Below are 18,181 nucleotides of genomic sequence, written 5' to 3' on the forward strand. Positions count from 1 at the left end.
AGAAACATCATTGCGCCATGAAATTTGAAATTGAGTATAATCACCCAGTTTTTGGCAAGTCTCCAGAATCCAGACACTTATCACAAGCTAGCAAATTCTACTGTCACAACACATGCAAATCATGTCAACAGTTCTTCACAGCACGAAAGTACCAGAGTCACCTCAAAAAATCCATCTAAAATCCCGAATTTTCCCATCAAAAAGGAGAATCGGCAAATTAGGGTATCTAAGTCCCGCATTAAGAATCGGGGTCACCAAAAAAGCGCTAAAAATTGATAAAGATTACGCCATTCTGTTGTGAGATTTTTTGTTTATCGCAAGATCAGTGTGATAGTATCCTCAAAAACACAAAAGAAAAACAAAATCTCTGTATGTGCCGATGCAGTGACTAAATGCTCAGGGGCAGAATGCAAGTGCCAGGTCACCAGAATTCGGACACGAACAGGTGCTGAAATGTCCCCGATGCAACCTTACGCCAACACGATATGGCGAGAGGCGCATTTTTCAGTGGCCTTGTATGTGTATTGCCTTTGAATGCTCATAGCTAAGTCCAGATTCTGGGGGATTATCAAGGTGATATGTTTTGGGATTTTGTGAAATTTTATGATGTAAATTCATTTAACAAAATCAACATTGAGATAGAAGTAGGATCTAGTTATTTATTAGATGTCTATAGTGGTCCATATTCAACATAGTTACATACATTGCTGTACTTGTAGACTATATAATTTTGTATGCATCATGGTCATTTGAGTTGAACAAATATTGCAGAAAAGCTTAAGTGTCCAAAAACTGGTGGGTTTAGTAATTACTCTGTAGATTCTACAGTTACAGTGGACTCCCGTTATAACGAAGTCCTCGGGACCGGCTATTTTCTTTCGTTATGTCGAAATTTCGTTATAACCGAATGAATAAACAATAAAAATACATAGAGTTGACAATGTTGTGGCCCTAAATTTTACTTCGTTGTAACCGGAATTTCGTTATAACCGTGTTCGTTATAACGGGAGTGCACTGTATCTGAAATAAATGACGTAGAATTCTCAGTTTCGTTTTCACCTTTTACGAACTAATTTTGTCAAAACAGTGGATAAATATAGACGGTACAAGACGAAGAAATAAATATGGGCGTTACAATAAACATGATAAATTATCGTGCATTAGTTTCTACCAGGTTTTCACACGTTAGCACATACGATTGCATGAAATGGCAATCTGTCAAACTTCCTACATAGACACCCAAGCTGGGCCTTATTTCTTGCCTTTTTAAAATTTAAAGCAAGTTGCCCTTGATTCGACTGTTTTCATGAATAGACCACTCTTACAAACAAAAATTCTCTGAAATTCATGAACAAAAATTGGCGCAAATCAAGTGCGAAATTCAAACTATGGAACTACCTCCACACGTGTTTGAAAGAGCAAACAGTGGACCACGTCGCCGGACCCCCGAAATCATTGTCGCGGCTCTCCCGGGTCAGCTCGCATAGGCAGTTCAACGGGTAAGTAACGGGTAAGTAAAGTTGCATAGCAGCATAGACTTGTTTCATTCCAAGTTTCGAAGTTACTAGTCCGTTTATAAATCTGCATTGAATCTGTACAGCGTGTGCCCCTACAGCCACAATAGCTGCAGTTTCTGAGATAACTTGAGCGTTTACGCGATATCTAGAACTCTATATTTTGCATGCCGCCCGGGCCAGAATATGTGGTATCGCCATGGTTCGATCGCAACTTGTTATGTATGCGTTTAATCTCTCGCACAGCGCGGAGTACATGGAGTACCGCGCTCTCATAGTGCGATGTAGTTTCTACTAGTATGTACTAGTATCTACAGTTTCACCCGCGCGTAGCATGTGCGCCTCCAAATCCATTCATAGGAATGGCAAGCGCACGGCGCGGTACGTCGCGAATGTCAAAGCACGGACATATGGGGTCGAACAATGAGCACAGGCGTTGGAACGATGATCTCAGCGCAGGCGTTCGAATCATGCATGCTATTTTGCTTCCGCAATTTAGGCTGTCAAACAATGGGTAACTTGCTTTAAACATAAAAACATGGATGGGCATTATCGTGTAAAATTACCCTACTTATTGTATTCAGTGCATGCAGGCACGTGCGCGTGCGTATAAAGTGAATGGAGGTGGTGTGTATGTGCGACACACGCATGTTTCCAGAAATACGATACTGCGAAGTGAATGAGTGGGGTAATCTTTCACGATATAGCCTGGAGATGTTAGGAATAGGATAGCAACTCTCGCTGGAATGGCAACTTCTCATAGCAACAGCCAATCAGGTTGTTGAAATCTTGGGCGTTACCTTGAAAAATTACCTCACCTATTCAGCATGTTCACGCTCGTTTATTTCCTAGTAAAAAAAAAAAGAAGTGAATTGAGGTGGTGTGACACGCAATACGGCAAAATTGTGAAATACGTAGGCCCGGCCCCACTGCAGTGCGCATACATCCGTGCATTAGCTAGCAAGGTTAGGTTTAGGGTTAGGGTTAGGTAGGGTTGTGTATTTATGGTTAAATTGGCCATTAAATATCAGTCGAATGACATAAACTCGGGAGTCCTTCCGAGAATATAAAGATGAAGACCAAAGAAAAACAGGAAAAGGGAGGACGAAAGGTGCTACTGCTAATAATGCTGTGCTATGGAAATCGGCCCCACCGCTGTATCAATCTCGCATAAACGCCGTTTGGTGGGGCCGCATTCACGAGTAGACCCTACATGTATCATAATTTACTGTGGAATTAAAGCCCCATCGCCGTGCTTATCTACCGATGAACGCCACACAACACAGTCGCAGTCAGTGACAGTGCAGTGGGGCTGAATTCACGACACGAGTAAATAAACACTAATTTTGACTAAACAGGCGAGCTGCCACCATAGTAAAATTTTCATTTAACGTTAACAGTTAGAGTCTAAGTTTATTAGTTTACTTTACAGGCCTAACTTAACATGAATGAGTGGGGTAATCTTTCACGATATAGAAATAGCCGATTCTTGTCGTTGCCATAAAAACTGCCAATCCACAAGGAGTTGCTATCATATTACTAACTTCTTTTTTTTTTAATGAAATGAGTCTGTCTGTAGACTGCGTGTAAATGAGAGACTGGCACGTCCAGTATACATTGTAGTATGCACAATTTCCCTTTAAACCCATCATATTTTGCCACAGTTGGGTCTATGAAATATATCCGATTCGAGATCAAGGCATATATTCATCCACTTACATCTTAAGCATCAAAGGCATGTATCTAAATTCGACTCAAGGTACTGATACAGAATATTGTGAAGAAAAAGTTGATAACAGATATTTTTATGAAATATGGGTAAAAAATCCTTCAAACAAATGTTTTTCTGTACCATGTTTGTCAGATATATGTCCGCTTCTCTGGATGACGGAGAAAAGACTAATGTATGGGACACAACAGTAGATGGCGCTATACACGCTCTGTAGTTTGTTGCGTTTCGTCCACTGGTTGGAAGAGAGGATAGGGAAAGTACTTTAGAGAGGGATATTTTTCTCCTTTGTAAAAGAACGTTATGCAATAAATCCTGATTTTTCATATTTAACAAGAAAATATTCAAAACTTGATGTCCATGTTCAATTATTACAAGAATCTAGAATCGAACAAACCATTATTGCTATCTTTCTTAAGAGATTATTATCTTGCACCCTTGCATTGTCAGGTTCAAATAGATTCGTCCACTTACGGGTAGTACGTTTGGCACGTACACACGATCTTCGTAGGTCCGTACGCGCGTGCTGCTACAATGTACTGTATGTAAGTAAGTGCCGCTAATTAGTAAGCCAACGCGGTGGTGAGAGGCCAAGGCTAACGAATATGATGTGAAATCGAATCAAAACTTGTAAGCAATGATCAGGTAAGTTGACTTTCGGAATTGTATGACAGCAATATTCGTCGCTGTTGCAAACATGAAGTCACCTTCTGAATCAATAGTTTCGAACGTCTAGTTATAGCATATGTGGAGATGAAGCTGCTAGTAGGTAGTCTGGCTACTCTACTCAGCGCGACGGAGAACCGCTTGGTCTGTTGCTAAGCTCGTTCACGGGCTTCCGTCGGGCTAGCCTGTTGTGATGGTCTGGTGTACAGAATTGTCAGTACAGTGTCATGTGTATGTGTGTGCGTTTGTTTTGTCATCGGGCAAACCATTCATTCACGTAAATCCAGTGAATGGGCAAATAAATATATGTTAACAATAATTTCGTGTATTACTAATGAGGATTTTCTTCAATTCTTTTCCTTCCTGCTTCCTCAGCTTAGATTATTTACCTGTATCCTCCTGATTTTTCTTGATTTGTGAAATTATTCATGTTCGAATGTTCCATTGACTGTTTTGCGCCCTAGGCCTGTCCCATGATCCCACACATATATTTCATTTTTATGCGAGAAAGCCATTGCGCGAGGGTGTTTGATCTAAAAATAGGTGGTCGATGAGTAGTAGACTTGTATTATACAAGTCGTTAACATCTTTCAGTACCATCGAGTAGTGAGATCAAGGATCAACATGATCGTCATCACCGCTTATGCCATGTTTCATATTGTTTGCATGTTTGTCTAGAACTCATTTTTACTAACCGTTAGTCTGCTAGTGATACTAGGCCTAGACACTAGTAATAAATTATGAGTCAAGAGGTTACTTTTTCATCATATTCATGATGTGCAGTCTTGTAAAAACATAGCCCGACCAGACGCTGTTAATACGCTGTCGCGCTATGTACAGCGACTGCGCTGGGCTGTGTATATAGAATCTATTTCTAGTTAGTAAAAACACTGTTTAATCCGTTGACTAACCTCGAAGTGCATGTGGCGTGTGATTTTACATTTTGTACATTTGATTTACAATTGAAAGGCCATAGAATCAGGGCCACTTTATGACATTCTGTTTTGCAATGCCATCATTTATCATTACCTAGGCCGGTCAGTCATGCAGTGTAATGTGTACGTTGGAACTGTATCCCCAGAAATGAAGATACAGTCAAACCTGCCCTAGCGGCCACCTCTCTATAGCGGCCACCTGTCTATAGCGGCCACTGAAAAATCCCCCCGAGAGAAAAGCCATGTTAAAGACCCTGTGTATAGCGGCCACCTGTCTAACGCGGCCAGCGGCCACAAATTTTGTTTCCCGTGGTAGATTTTAACCTGTCTATAGCGGCCAAAAACCTGATGGAGCCGTAGCCGAGCCGATAATTCAGCGTGTGTTTCTGCTTTTTAGCCGTGCCAGTCATTCCTGGGCAACGTTCAGTGATCGCCATCGTTGCATTCATCACTTATTCAGTCCCAATAATGCACTAGTGTTAAGTTTTCTTCATGACTGTGCACATGCTACGGTACTGTGCAACAATTTCACAAACACCGGCATTGTTTTATGCATGATACACATGTGTGCATACGTACACACATACATGTACATGTAAGTGTTTATAGATGTATACAACGATGATACATGTACATGTAGGCAATGTACACAAAGTTGGATTACCTGTCTATAGCGGCCACCTGTCTATAACGGCCACTTTTTCCGTATCCCTTGGGTGGCCGCTATAGACAGGTTTGACTGTAGATGAAATTTACACTGAACTCAATCCTATTCCTAATTCCTAATTTTAATGTATTTCAAAAACTTGCGTTGCACAGTGACTTGACACTCCAAATCAACAGAAACACTGTTGGTCACCATCAACATCAACATAGATGCGTGTACATATAGTGTACATACGTTTAAAAGTGGAAGAGATCTGCATTCTTACTTTTCTCTGACTAAAAAAGATGTATTTTCCCTCATAATAAAACTCATATACCTGTAAAAGGAAAATGGCCTTTTAAAATTCCTTTAAGTCAATGCCATAGTGTACAAGATTAGCTGTAAAATTATGAATTGTGTTATTTTGTTTTAACTCTTAAAATAGTAGTCTTACAGAAGTCCATGATTGTTTTTACTTTATGTAAACAATGATTTGGATGATTATAACCACATTTTATTGCTATCAAACACTTTATCAACATACACTGTAATGCTTTAATAGCATTTTTGTACAATGTATGATAGAAATGATGATGATATAGAGGATGGTAATGATGGTTTCCTGTTGTTTTCGACACTTTATTATTATACCAGTTTGTCATTTACCATTAAACATCAAACTTGTCATTTTATCATTATATTAAGTGTGACTGTTTATTACATTTTATTTTGCCCAGAAAATGGAAAACGAGAAGATAGCACTGACATGAATCGCTTGCCTTCTTCGATTTGAATGCGCCCCTCAGAGCTGGACAGACCAGATTATTCTTGTGACTACAGCAAGATGTAAACAGAGAAGTTCCTGGCTCTCCATGCGTTGTATTTAGTGAACAGAGTTTGACTGCCCGGGGTGCAGGGTTCCAGTCACAATGTCTTACCACTCAAGACCGGTCCATGACTTTACAATTGAATATGACCTGGTGAGTTACGGATCTATTATTTGAATGTAAACTCAGACTCATAACACAAAATTTGTGTGAAAAGCATCAAATTGATCTCATTAAAGCCATCTTTCTCATTGATTAAAAAAAAAAAATTTCCTGATACAACAAAGTAAAATTCAGGGCCCAAAATAAGCATGTTTCTACGTGTAGATATATCTTTATACACTTAGGATACGGGTGCCTACTATATACAATGCAGTTTTGACACAACGAAAGAAAAAGTGCTGGTCGCAAGGACGTTTGTGACAATAATGGGAATTGCCTGTAGGCCCTACTTGTACTTGCAAAGTCTCGCTGCTACAAAGGGATGTGTGAACAGTTTTATTTATCTCACATTTTACCATACTTCTCTTGTTTGTCTACTTATTTGCAGAATCCCTATGAAAGTTTTATGAGGAACCATCTCAAACACTATGGCTATTATACAGGTGAGTGGGGATTATATTACAGATGTTTGTAGATGTAGGACCTATACAGGGTGTCTCTAAAAAAAATAAACCCAACTTCAACGGCAAATTTTCAATAAAACTATAAAATATTTACACATTATTTGTTCATGGTTAGATAGGCCAATAAGTCCTCTGTCCAATGATACCACGTAGGTAATGTAACTCTCATGCATGACTGAGCATGATTCAACTTAGTGAATGGGTGTGAAATCATCACTGTGGCAAGTTCTGTGATCAGCATACTTTCTCACATTGTACCAGATGGCTCTTTTTGTTGGAGGCTGCCTGTCGGGGAACTGCACCCAAAAAGCCTCTTGAACTTCCACGAAACTTCTTGTTTCCTGGTATCGAGTTACCAGGAATACTCTCGGCTCAATTGTCAACTGTACCATGTTTGGAAAGCATGTGAAGTGTGCCTGTGTCAGGAACAACCTTTGCTGAAGTTGTTTTGTAATCGTAGGCTTAACATGTGACAAAAATTTAACTTCAAATATGCCCTGAATGCATGACAATAGCAAGAAATAACTTGCCACAGTGATGATTTCACATCCATTCACTAAGTTGAATCATGCTCAGTCATGCATGAGAGTTACATTACCTACGTGGTATCATTGGTTAGAGGACTTATTGGACTATCTAACCATGAAAAAATAATGTGCAAATATTTGATAATTTTCTGAAAATTCGCTGTTGAAGTTGGGTTTACTTTTTTTAGAGACACACGTATACATGTGTGACTGCCTTGTACATTGCACATTCTGAAAGCACAGATCCACACAGCAGAAATGAGAGACTGGTCAGTAGGCCTACTGTAGGGATGACAAAGCCTCTGCAACTTCTGCTCCTAAACTGTAGAATAACCTACAATTGTAGTACCGTACCCAGACTTTTTCACAACTAAACAGGTCCGCAACTCCTTCAAATGTATTTGAAATTTGTGTTTCAAGCAGATTATTATCTCATGTGTATCTCAAAATTTATTGAGGAGCTGGGTAAGATGAGCTGCTTAATTAAATTACTCCTGCTGGTGTTAACCCTATATTCTGTAAATAACTGCATTGTGTGATATGAGAAATAATAAAAATCCATTTTGTTTGTTTTTTCCCCAGCCATTTATCAAAATGCTTTCCTTCAATGTAACATGCCTAGTTGTGAGGGGATGTGCATAACCACCAGCACACATCCATTTCTTTCTGTACCACATACAGGACGCAATGAAAACTACCGCACGCCCAACAAAGCACTCAAAGCGTGGGACCAGGCTAACGGATATGACCTCAGCGATGGGGGATCGGACACAGAGTACGAGAACCAGGCCATCAAAGATGGCGACAAAACTGATCTTGGTAAGTGGGCCTCCATTTTTTTTTTTCATCCCTACATGTAGTGTATGTCTGGAGCCCTCATCCGAAAGAATCAATTTTGTATTCTGCAATTTCTCATGATTGTGTGGTAAGAATACTCCTTGTTTGTTTGTTTGTTTGTTTGTTTTTTTTCTGCATTCCAACAATATTTGTAACCTTTATGGAGTAGATGGTTAGGCCCCGGTCACATAGATAAGCATGGATCCTCAAGGATCTACATGGTGATCTGGGGGGCATTTCATCAACGAGTTCGTCGGAGGTTTTCACCGACAAATTTGCTATCAGCCAATCAGACGCAAGGATTTCAGTAGCTTTTAACAGTTGTCAGTGTAAATCACCGACAAAAAGTTTCATGAAACACCCCCCAGGGGAGATACAGGGAGATCCGGGATAGTTTCGACCTCGATGGAGTGTCAACGAGTGTTGATATTACTGTACACATGGTATTAACACGGCATCTACATGGGTAAGGCTGGAAGAGCACGGCATCTACACAGATCAACATGGCAGCTACACAGATCAACACGGCAGCTACACGGCAACCACACGGGCCATCCCGGATTGCTCTGCCAACACGGCAATCCCCGGATGACTCCGGATGTTTTTGACCTCCAAACGTTGCCGTGTTGGCCTCCCGGATGTCCCCAGATCTACACGGACATACAGGGATGTCCAAGGATGTCCAAGCTATCAACACGGATCTCTAGGTGGTCCAGGATGTCTATGTGACTGGGGCTTAACTCTTCATGTGCCATGTTCGCACGTCCGACTCAGTCGACGGCGCGCCAACTTCGCATATTCTGCTCAAACGCACTAATCCGCTTAAACCGATCGATAAATCGCCTAATCCCGCGGTACAATGAAAGCTTTTCCTGCGCTTTTGTTCCTTTTACATACAGCTTGCATTTTATGTGGTGATTGACTACCAAGCGGTGCTCCCCACTAAATTTGCGTGTAAATTCTAAGTTTCTCTCACGGTTTCATGTGCAGAAGTCATGCCTTTGCAGTAATGAAGCAACTGGTCATGAAAAATATAAATAGAAGTAGATTTGTCATACAATCTATATCAAAGCAAAGCTTGGCATTCCTCTTCAATTTTGCTCACTATTATGTCTAGCTTAACAGAAATTTGTAGAAGTTATATAGATTGGAAAAACAGAATTCTTTCTCAAAACATGACTACCTTCGTGTCTCAGAATAACGTGGCACACTGGGGTTCCAACATGGCACATAAAGAGTTAAACATGTTGAGGATGGGGCTGATTTAGCTATAACACCCATTTCCCATAGACACTTGCCCACGTTTATTCGGGCTTACAAGTCTTCAACGGGTTAAACAAGACTTTGTGTTGCCTGGTAAATGTCACAGAGACTGTTTGAGCTGGACCGGACATTTTTTATGTGATATACAGTCAAACCCATCTATAGCGCCCACCGTCTACAGCGGCCACCTGCCATATGCGACCACTTAAAACACAAATCCCCCAGAGAGAAAAGCCATGTTTAATGATCCTGTCTATGGCGGCCACCTGTCTATTACAATGGCTACTTTTTCCATCTCCCTTGGGTGGCTGCTATAGACAGGTTTGACTGTTATTCTTTTCCTTGTCATTCATGGCAGACATTGGGGGGGGGGGGGGACAAGGGTTGCACATCAAAAGTTTACAGGTGCACCTCCTGAATGCATGATTAACCTTTTATCTGTAAATTGCTCCTCATATTTGCACTTGGCCCAGGTCAATCAGCATCTATCTGCACATAGCATAGGGCTCCCTCTCTTGTTCAGACATATTCTGAAACATTAAAATCTCAGGCTGAGGACCCGGTTTATGCTCAAGAAGACATCTGTTTTCCACCAATGATTAATTTCTGAGGAATTGAGGACTAGACCTGTACACCAGCCAGAACCATTCTCACTGTGTTCTGATGTTTATTTGAAAGTTAAAAGTAGTAGCATGGTTGACCACTATGTATGTGCTCCCACCATATATTTGTAGCATGGGCTGCTCAAAATGCAATAGATATGATGGAAGTGAATTGCTCGGCAGCAGTTGCACATGGTGTGTGCAGTACTTGGCTATAAAAACTACAATGCGTAAATGCTGTTGATTTTTGTGTGTGTAATGTGTGAGCTAGTGATAATCATGCATAGCTCCCTCTAGTGTTACCTAACCCATAGGTAGACCGTATCACATCAGAGGTTCATATTTTAGATGCATCAGTGCAATAGTAACTCTTTATGTGTTACAGTGTACGTCTGCACATGCGATTCAGTCGACGGCTTGCCAACTTTGAATATTCTGCTCAAATCCATCACGGCACACGAACCGATTGATAAATTGCAATATGCTATATCACAGTTGATTGAAAGTCCATCATAACCATTACATGTAGCCTTTAAGTCGTAAATTTTGCATCACAGCAAATCATGCAGTTTTCTGTTCAACTTTTCTTCAATTTCATGCATTTTAGACATCTAAATACTTCTGCAATGTTAAAAAAGTTACTTGTATGTGGCATTCAAAAAATGGTGCTCTCCAAAAGTGCTCGTGTGTTGTGGTCTGAGAAGAATTTGGCACTCAGGGGTTTACATTGTGTCAGGCAAGGAGTTAAAAGGGATGGTACAGTATTGGTGGAGATGAGAATTGGGCTTTTAACTTTTTTGTGAGATACCAAGAAAATACTTATGAAATAGTACAGAGCATAACATTATAAGAGGATTCAAAGTTTATTTGATGTAAATCGGGTTTGGAAATGACTGAAACATCCAAAAACAAAGTAAAACAAAGCGATCGTAATAAAATGTGGGTCCCACACTTTATAGATATCTCAGCTCAAAAAATTTTCAACACGTTGAATTCCTCGTGGAATTCCTCGTGGAATTACATTCCCTTTCATATTTCATAAGAGGTTTCTCATTATCTCACCCAAAAATGTTAGAAACCTGAAATTAGGTCTCAACCAAAACTATATGAGCCCTTTAAAATATGAGGTCTGAGTGTATTGTATGGTATAATATGTGGGAAATAACCTTTGGAAAAGAAAGACAATACAGTAGATGCTAAAATTCACACACACACACAAAAAGACTTTCGCATGGTGATGCTTAATTCAAGAGTTAAGAATTTTTTTGTGTGTCCATCGATACACAGGAATTAATGGTTTTTGCTTGCATTATTGTGCAAAAAAAAAAAAGATCAATTTTTGAAAAGAATGTTAATTTTGTACATGCATATTATGTGTGTGAATGGGCTTTATTCATCAAAGCCTAGTGGACCAGAATGACCAACAGTGGAATTCAAATCATAATACTTTTAGTCAATGTGGGGAGTGGAACATTATTTGTGCATTGAAACAGCAGTCTGTGGGAGATCCAGGTGTGCCTTTTGAAGAATTTTTGTCTTCCTTCTTCAACTTCTTCAACCGGAGTATGCTCATTCATGTACAGTCTGTACATCATATCTTCTGCATCACTGCACTCTGCTGTATTGATTTATTCTTCAATGCCAGTGGTGTGATGTATGTTGCCATGGTAACATCACAGCTGCATGGAGAGGCAAATATTTGCTTTTCACTCATGCACACTACTTGTATTGTATGTACATGCTTTCTATTCACCATTCAGACAGAGCATTGAATTATGGCCATACGTCAAAACGAAAGGGCTTTTGAACTTGACATCATTCAGTGTCATAAAGTGATGACAGGTTTAAAGGTCTACATGGTAGAGCATTGGGATGTGCAATGGACTGAGAAGGCTGGGCTGTCTGCATGGTGGTATAATTATCCATAATCCTTGATCGTAATGAACTGTGTACAATTCTATCACTGATCTCTGCACTGTTGAATAGTCTCGACAGAAATCAACTGTTAACGATGACTGTATGGTCATCGTTGCAAATGTATTCTCTGACAGGCACTTATAGTGCATGGTTTCTGGATGTACAACAAGGTACATCTGGTGAATACTGTATACGCTATATATTTCGCGGGGGTTTTATTTTCGCGAATTTCGCGAGTCGGGAGCTATTCGCGAAATTAACAACACGCGAAAATATTACCTTCCAAAATGAATCCCTTGCCTTGATGATACGAACATTTCTGTACTAAAATTTTAGTATACCATGTCACGGCTTACCGAACAGACCATACTGGCTAAGCTTGTTTACGCACGTCCACATCTACCGTACTTACGAATACTGTAGAGAGCCAATCCATTATCGCAAGGGGACCACTCGTCAGAAATCTAGCGTGATGGACTTAACCACTTCAAAAATGTTGAATTCTAACTTACTAGTTCGCAGAGTTTGGTAAGTTTTTTTCATGCAGTGTATAACTAGTATCATTCTTATTTGCTAGTAAGTTGAAAATTCACACTTTCTTTGCCACTTCATATTTTCTCTGGTCCCCCAATCGCGAATTTAACCACTCGCGAAAATGTGTGACAGCGGCAATTCGCGAAAATTTATGTACGCGAAAATTATAGCGTATACAGTACAGTGCCGACCGCGGGAAACGTCACGAAAACCCCTAGGGCAAATGCGGGAAGCCCTTTCGTCCGGGCGTACTAGGTAATACGCGGGCGTTTGGACGCGTACAGACGAGGGAAGTCGCCCGCACTTTCACGCTCGTCTAAACACCCGCATTTGCCCGAGCGCTCCAGCGCGGAATTAATGATATGAAAATCAAACTCTCCCGTCAACCATCGGCTACATGAAGGAAATTAGCTGAAATCGATCCGCGAAAATCTTTTGAAAAGTATCAGTAATTTGCCGGATGTTTGCTTTTACGTTCGAAAGTAAAATAATAACCATAACATTCAGCTCCCGAATATGCTAAAGCAAATGTCGAATGATCCCTTTGACGTTTGGAAATGAATAACAATAATACTCCGTACGATGATTAAATAAATGTCGGATGTTTGCTTTTACTTTCGGAAGTAAATAGCAATAACATTCATCTCCGGAAGATGCTAAAATAAATGTCGGATCTTTGCTTTGACGTTCGGAAATGAATAACAATAATATTCAACTCTGTACGATGATAAAAATAAATGCCGGATGTTTGCTTTTACGTTCAAAAGTAAATAACAATAACATTCAGCTCCGGAAGATGCTAAAATAAATGTCGGATCTTTGCTTTGACGTTCGGAAATGAATAACAATAATATTCAACTCTGTACGATGATAAAAATAAATGCCGGATGTTTGCTTTTACGTTCAAAAGTAAATAACAATAACATTCAGCTCCGGAAGATGCTAAAATAAATGTCGAATGATCCCTTTGATGTTCGGAAATTAATAACACTAATATTCAACTCCGTATGATGATTAAACAGATGTCGGGTGTTTGCTTTTACTTTCGAAAGTAAATAGCAATAACATTTGGCTCCGGAAGATGCCCAGAAAATGGCAGATGATTGCTTTTTACGTTTGGAGGTGAATAGCAGTAACAGTCTGCTCCATATAATAAAATAAATGTCGGATATTTGCTATTACATTTCGAAATGAAGAACAGTAACATTCAGCTGCGTTTGATGGTAAAGTAAATGTCTGATGTCTGCCTTGACGTTCAACATGAAAAAACAGTAACATTCGGCTCCGTACGATGCTAAAATGATTGTCGGATGTTTGCTTTTAAATTTGGAAATGAATAACGGTAATGTTCTGCTCCGAACGATGCTAAAATAAATAACAGATTGTTGCTTTTACATTTGGAATTGATTAACGGTATCAATCGGCTCAGTTAGATGCTAAAATAAATAGCGGATGTTTGCTTTCACGTTTGGAAATGAAAAAGGATAACATTCAGCTCCGTAAGATGCTAAAATGAATGTCGGTTGTTTGCTTTAACATTTGAAAATGATTAACGGTAACATTCGGCTCCGTAAGGTGTCAAAATACTAGTAAATGTTGGATGATTGCTTTTGCGATCAGAAATGAATAATGGTAACTTTAGCCTCTTTACAATGCTAAAACAAATGTCGGATAAATCAGATAATTTTGCTTAACATTCGACGTCGTGCGATACCAAGTTGATTGCATAAACCTTCGACACTTCGTTGCTGCTCAATTTTATTTGATCTCGACATTATGGACGCTATACCTATTTGATTTAATTGTCCTTATTTTATCAACTTTCGACATCAGCCGCTACTTTATAGTTTTCTCGATCACTAACGTCGGACGGTATGACCTAATCAACTTTGGACATTGGTCGCTATTTAATAATTTCATCAACCTTACACATCGGTAGCTATTATTCCGATGTTCGTTATTCCGAAGGCTCTCTAGTCCGAAGATTCCTTATTCAGAAGGTATATTGTTCCGTTAATTTCATTTTCGGATTCATGAATCTTCAGAATAACGAACCCTCGGAATAACGCCACAAACGTTCGAATTAACGAACCTGTAGGTTTAGGGAATTTGTGTGTTTCGAATTTAACGACCCTTCGGAATTACGAACCTTCGGAATATTACGAACAGCACCCATCCGATTATCAACCTTCGACATCGATCGCTGCTTACTGATTTTATCAACCTTCGACGTCGACCGTAAATAACGTATTTGATTGACACTTTCGACGTCGATCGCTGCACATTAGATTGGCAAACCGTCGAAGTGTCGATCGCTGCCTATTTATTTACTGGTTCCCCAATTTCTGACTTAGTTACTGATTTAATCTACCTTCAACATCGGTCGGTCATTATATTGTAAGTGGCCACTTATTGTCTCGAGCTTGATATTTCCCAATGGCGTCCACGTCTACACACACACACACATAAAAAGAAAGAAAAAGATCTGAGTCTTAAAGGTCTAACGAGGCGTGAAAGTCCTTGTGTGATGCTTTTAATTGTGTCATTCACAATAGTGTCACGGTCCCTAAGATGGATGAAAGAGGCGCAGATCGAGTTGAAGTTTAACACCGTCTGTCTATTCTTAAAGTACACGATTTGTAGGGAAAAAAGAAAAAGACAAAGAGAGGGAGAAAACAAAGAAAACGTAGGAGAGAGAGAAGGGTATGGCGAAACCACCAGAGTGGCATTATGTAATCAACAAAGCTGCGTTTAACTTCACTCGAGTCCCCGAGAAGTGGTACTACACGTGCATGCATAATGTTTATCTTGGATACATGTACTGTAGGTACCCTTCTCTCCTTTCATGATAAATTGTTTATACGTATCACATAACTATGTCAATGCATGTTTACGTCGCAATTTGTCCAATCGGTGTTTTCCCTCTTTAAGGAGTGCTTGCTTTCCAAGAAAAAAAAAGAAGGATGAAATTAATGATTATGAGCAAAACTGAATGCTTAAGCAGCGGAATCGCGCTACATCAATAGCACTCCAAAATCTTCGAGTGATCCCGGAGGTCACTCCGAGTGAAAATGAACATTTTCACTCAAAATTCACTCCAATTTCACTCTAAATTGACTCCGTTTTAAATGTATCCACCCCTTCAAGTGTGAATGTTTCCATTTTTTTTTTTTTTAGAGAGAGAGAGAGAGAGAGAGAGTAGGCCTACTGTGCATTGGAATACGAATCTCTGCTGTGCAGCGATATTATGATCGCTATAAAAACGATCAGTTCGATGAGCAAAGCACGTGCTTGCCCTGCCAGCAGTGAGTGCGCCATGTGGTTCCAACATACTCATCTTGTGTGCCCAGCGTGTTTTTATCACAGAACTCTTGTGTGTAGAGTTCTGTCGTTTTTACGTTATGGTCAATTCATGACGTGTGAGTGCTTCGACTTGACGCCTGTGAGATTGACAGGTGCCGTTTACGAGAATAAAAACTGTCAGTAGTGACTATCAATCCAAAAATCAGTTGCTATATAATAATCAGACTAATTACTTAAATGTAGAGTTACATGTAGTTACATGTATTTCGAATGACAATGCGCACATCCCCTTTATCATCACACTTTTGATACGGCGGACAGAAGGCCGTTAAATTTCATTGCTCTCAATGATTCGATACAATCATAGCTTTTAAAAGGTCCAATTAAACAAATTGGATATGAAATCACGGTTACAGCTCGTTATTCCGATGGTTCGTTAGTAAGCTTCTTTAGTCCGAAGGTTTGTTAATCCGAAAATGAAATAAGGTTCGTTATTCCGAAGGTTCGTTAATCCGAAAATGAAACAAAGCTCGACTTACTTCGAAGGTTCGTTACGGACCCTATATCATTTCGGATCCTATATCATTTCGGATCAACGAACCTTCGAGATAACGAACCCTATTTCATTTTCGGATTAACGAACCTTCGGAATGACGAACCCTATGTCATTTTTGGATTAACGAACCTTCGAAATAACGCCGCAAATGTTCGAATTAACGAACCTTTTTTCGTTTTCGGATTAACGAACCTCTATGGTTTAGGGAATTTATGTGTTTCGGATAAACGAACCTTCGGAATAACGAACCTTCGGAATAACGAACAGCACCCGAAATCACAACGTCTTTATCTTGTTAATTAAGATATAAGACAAAAAAAAAAAGGTCCCTCAGTTCATGAACTTGCAATGTTTCTTTATTGCGTGTGTTTCTAGCTTGTATTTGGCACTCACGGAATGAATGCGCGTACAGTATATGGTAGGCTACATACTCGTGCTCTTGTTGTTGCTGAACATTTCCCCTTCACAGTGATTGTGTGGCATGATCGTTCAGTATGTTCAGATGGTGTTAGTGCGTTGATTAAAATGTTACCACAATAGATGCACGTGTGCTATAACAACGATCTGAAGTCTTTGCTACGCGCTGCTTTCTTGTTTACAAACATTGAATCTTGGTGAACTTAATTCACTATCGTCCCCATGCTAACATGCAAAAGAAGAAAAGGCTTTTGTTCTTGTTTATGTGTACCATGCAGTGAACAGAAGGTAGACCTGTAAACTGTGCCGCTAGGCCCTAGCTGTAGTTTGCACTTTGACGGATTGTCACTGCTCGTCTACTATTCGAAGCGAAATGAAAATCAAACTAGAGATCTCGTGCTGTATACTTTCTCGTACTGTGTACTATATACCATATTTAAAATGCAATTTGTGGTAGTACTTGTCAACGCTGTGTTTTTGGCTCAAACTTTTCTCTCTCAAACTTACTTGGTTACGCAGGGGCGGATCCAGGGAGGACCGCAACCGGCGCCCGCCCCCCCCCCCTTTATTTTTTATTTTTTTGTTGTTGTTGTTGAAACAAAAGAAATGTAAAAAAAAAAAATGGGGGAGGGGTGCGTGCGCCCCCCTTTAATTTTGTAAACGCGCCCCCACTTTACGGAATTCCTGGATCCGCCCCTGTTACGGGATAATACCTATCAGAATTGTGATTTTGGTGCAAGCTGCATGGCAGTATTGATTTTGAGACACTTCTATGGTCCGTCAGCACCTGATTCTCTTTATGTGACGATGTGCACGTGAAAAGCATTCAAACTTTCCCATGTTTTTGCTCTTGCGTTAAAGGCGTATGAATTCACCACGTACATGAAACAAAACCCCCATAGTTCTGAAATGTGAGTTATAGGGATAGAAACAACCGCTGGAAAAAAAAAAATGAATCCGTATGATCGAAAATACAGTACACTATGTGAACGGTTACAGTTCGCTATTCCGAAGGTTCGTTAATCCGAAAATATGAGGTTTGTAACTTGTTATTCCAAAGGTTCATTTATCAAAAAATGAAATAAGGTTCGTTATGCCGAAGGTTCGTTAATCCGAAAATGAAACAAAGGTCCTAATTCCGAAGGTTCTTTACAATCTATAAGAGAAATACTGATATCTCCTTATATTCTAGGCTTTATTACAAAAAATTATGTAGGATGCTTTGCACAACGGACCTATTATGCATCACATGTGATATCTAAAACATCTTTTAAATCACTGC

At 39.8% G+C, this 18,181-nt stretch overlaps 1 protein-coding gene across 1 annotated transcript in view; it reads left to right on the forward strand.

Moving 5' to 3' along the window:
• Nucleotides 1-6,261: 6,261 nt before the first annotated feature.
• Nucleotides 6,262-18,181, forward strand: part of LOC139734804 (uncharacterized) — a 185,587-nt gene continuing 173,667 nt past the window's right edge. Inside the window, exons 1-3 of the mRNA XM_071645589.1 lie at nt 6,262-6,470; nt 6,868-6,922; nt 8,152-8,289. Of these exons, the coding sequence (XP_071501690.1) occupies nt 6,420-6,470; nt 6,868-6,922; nt 8,152-8,289 (244 nt within the window). The 5' untranslated portion in view covers nt 6,262-6,419. The remainder of the gene's footprint in view (nt 6,471-6,867; nt 6,923-8,151; nt 8,290-18,181) is intronic.

The sequence above is a fragment of the Diadema antillarum genome, unplaced genomic scaffold (genome assembly GCF_040938485.1).
Source record: "Diadema antillarum isolate AM-2024a unplaced genomic scaffold, OU_Dant_1.0 seq00000547_RagTag, whole genome shotgun sequence".
Taxonomy (NCBI): Eukaryota; Metazoa; Echinodermata; class Echinoidea; order Diadematoida; family Diadematidae; genus Diadema; species Diadema antillarum.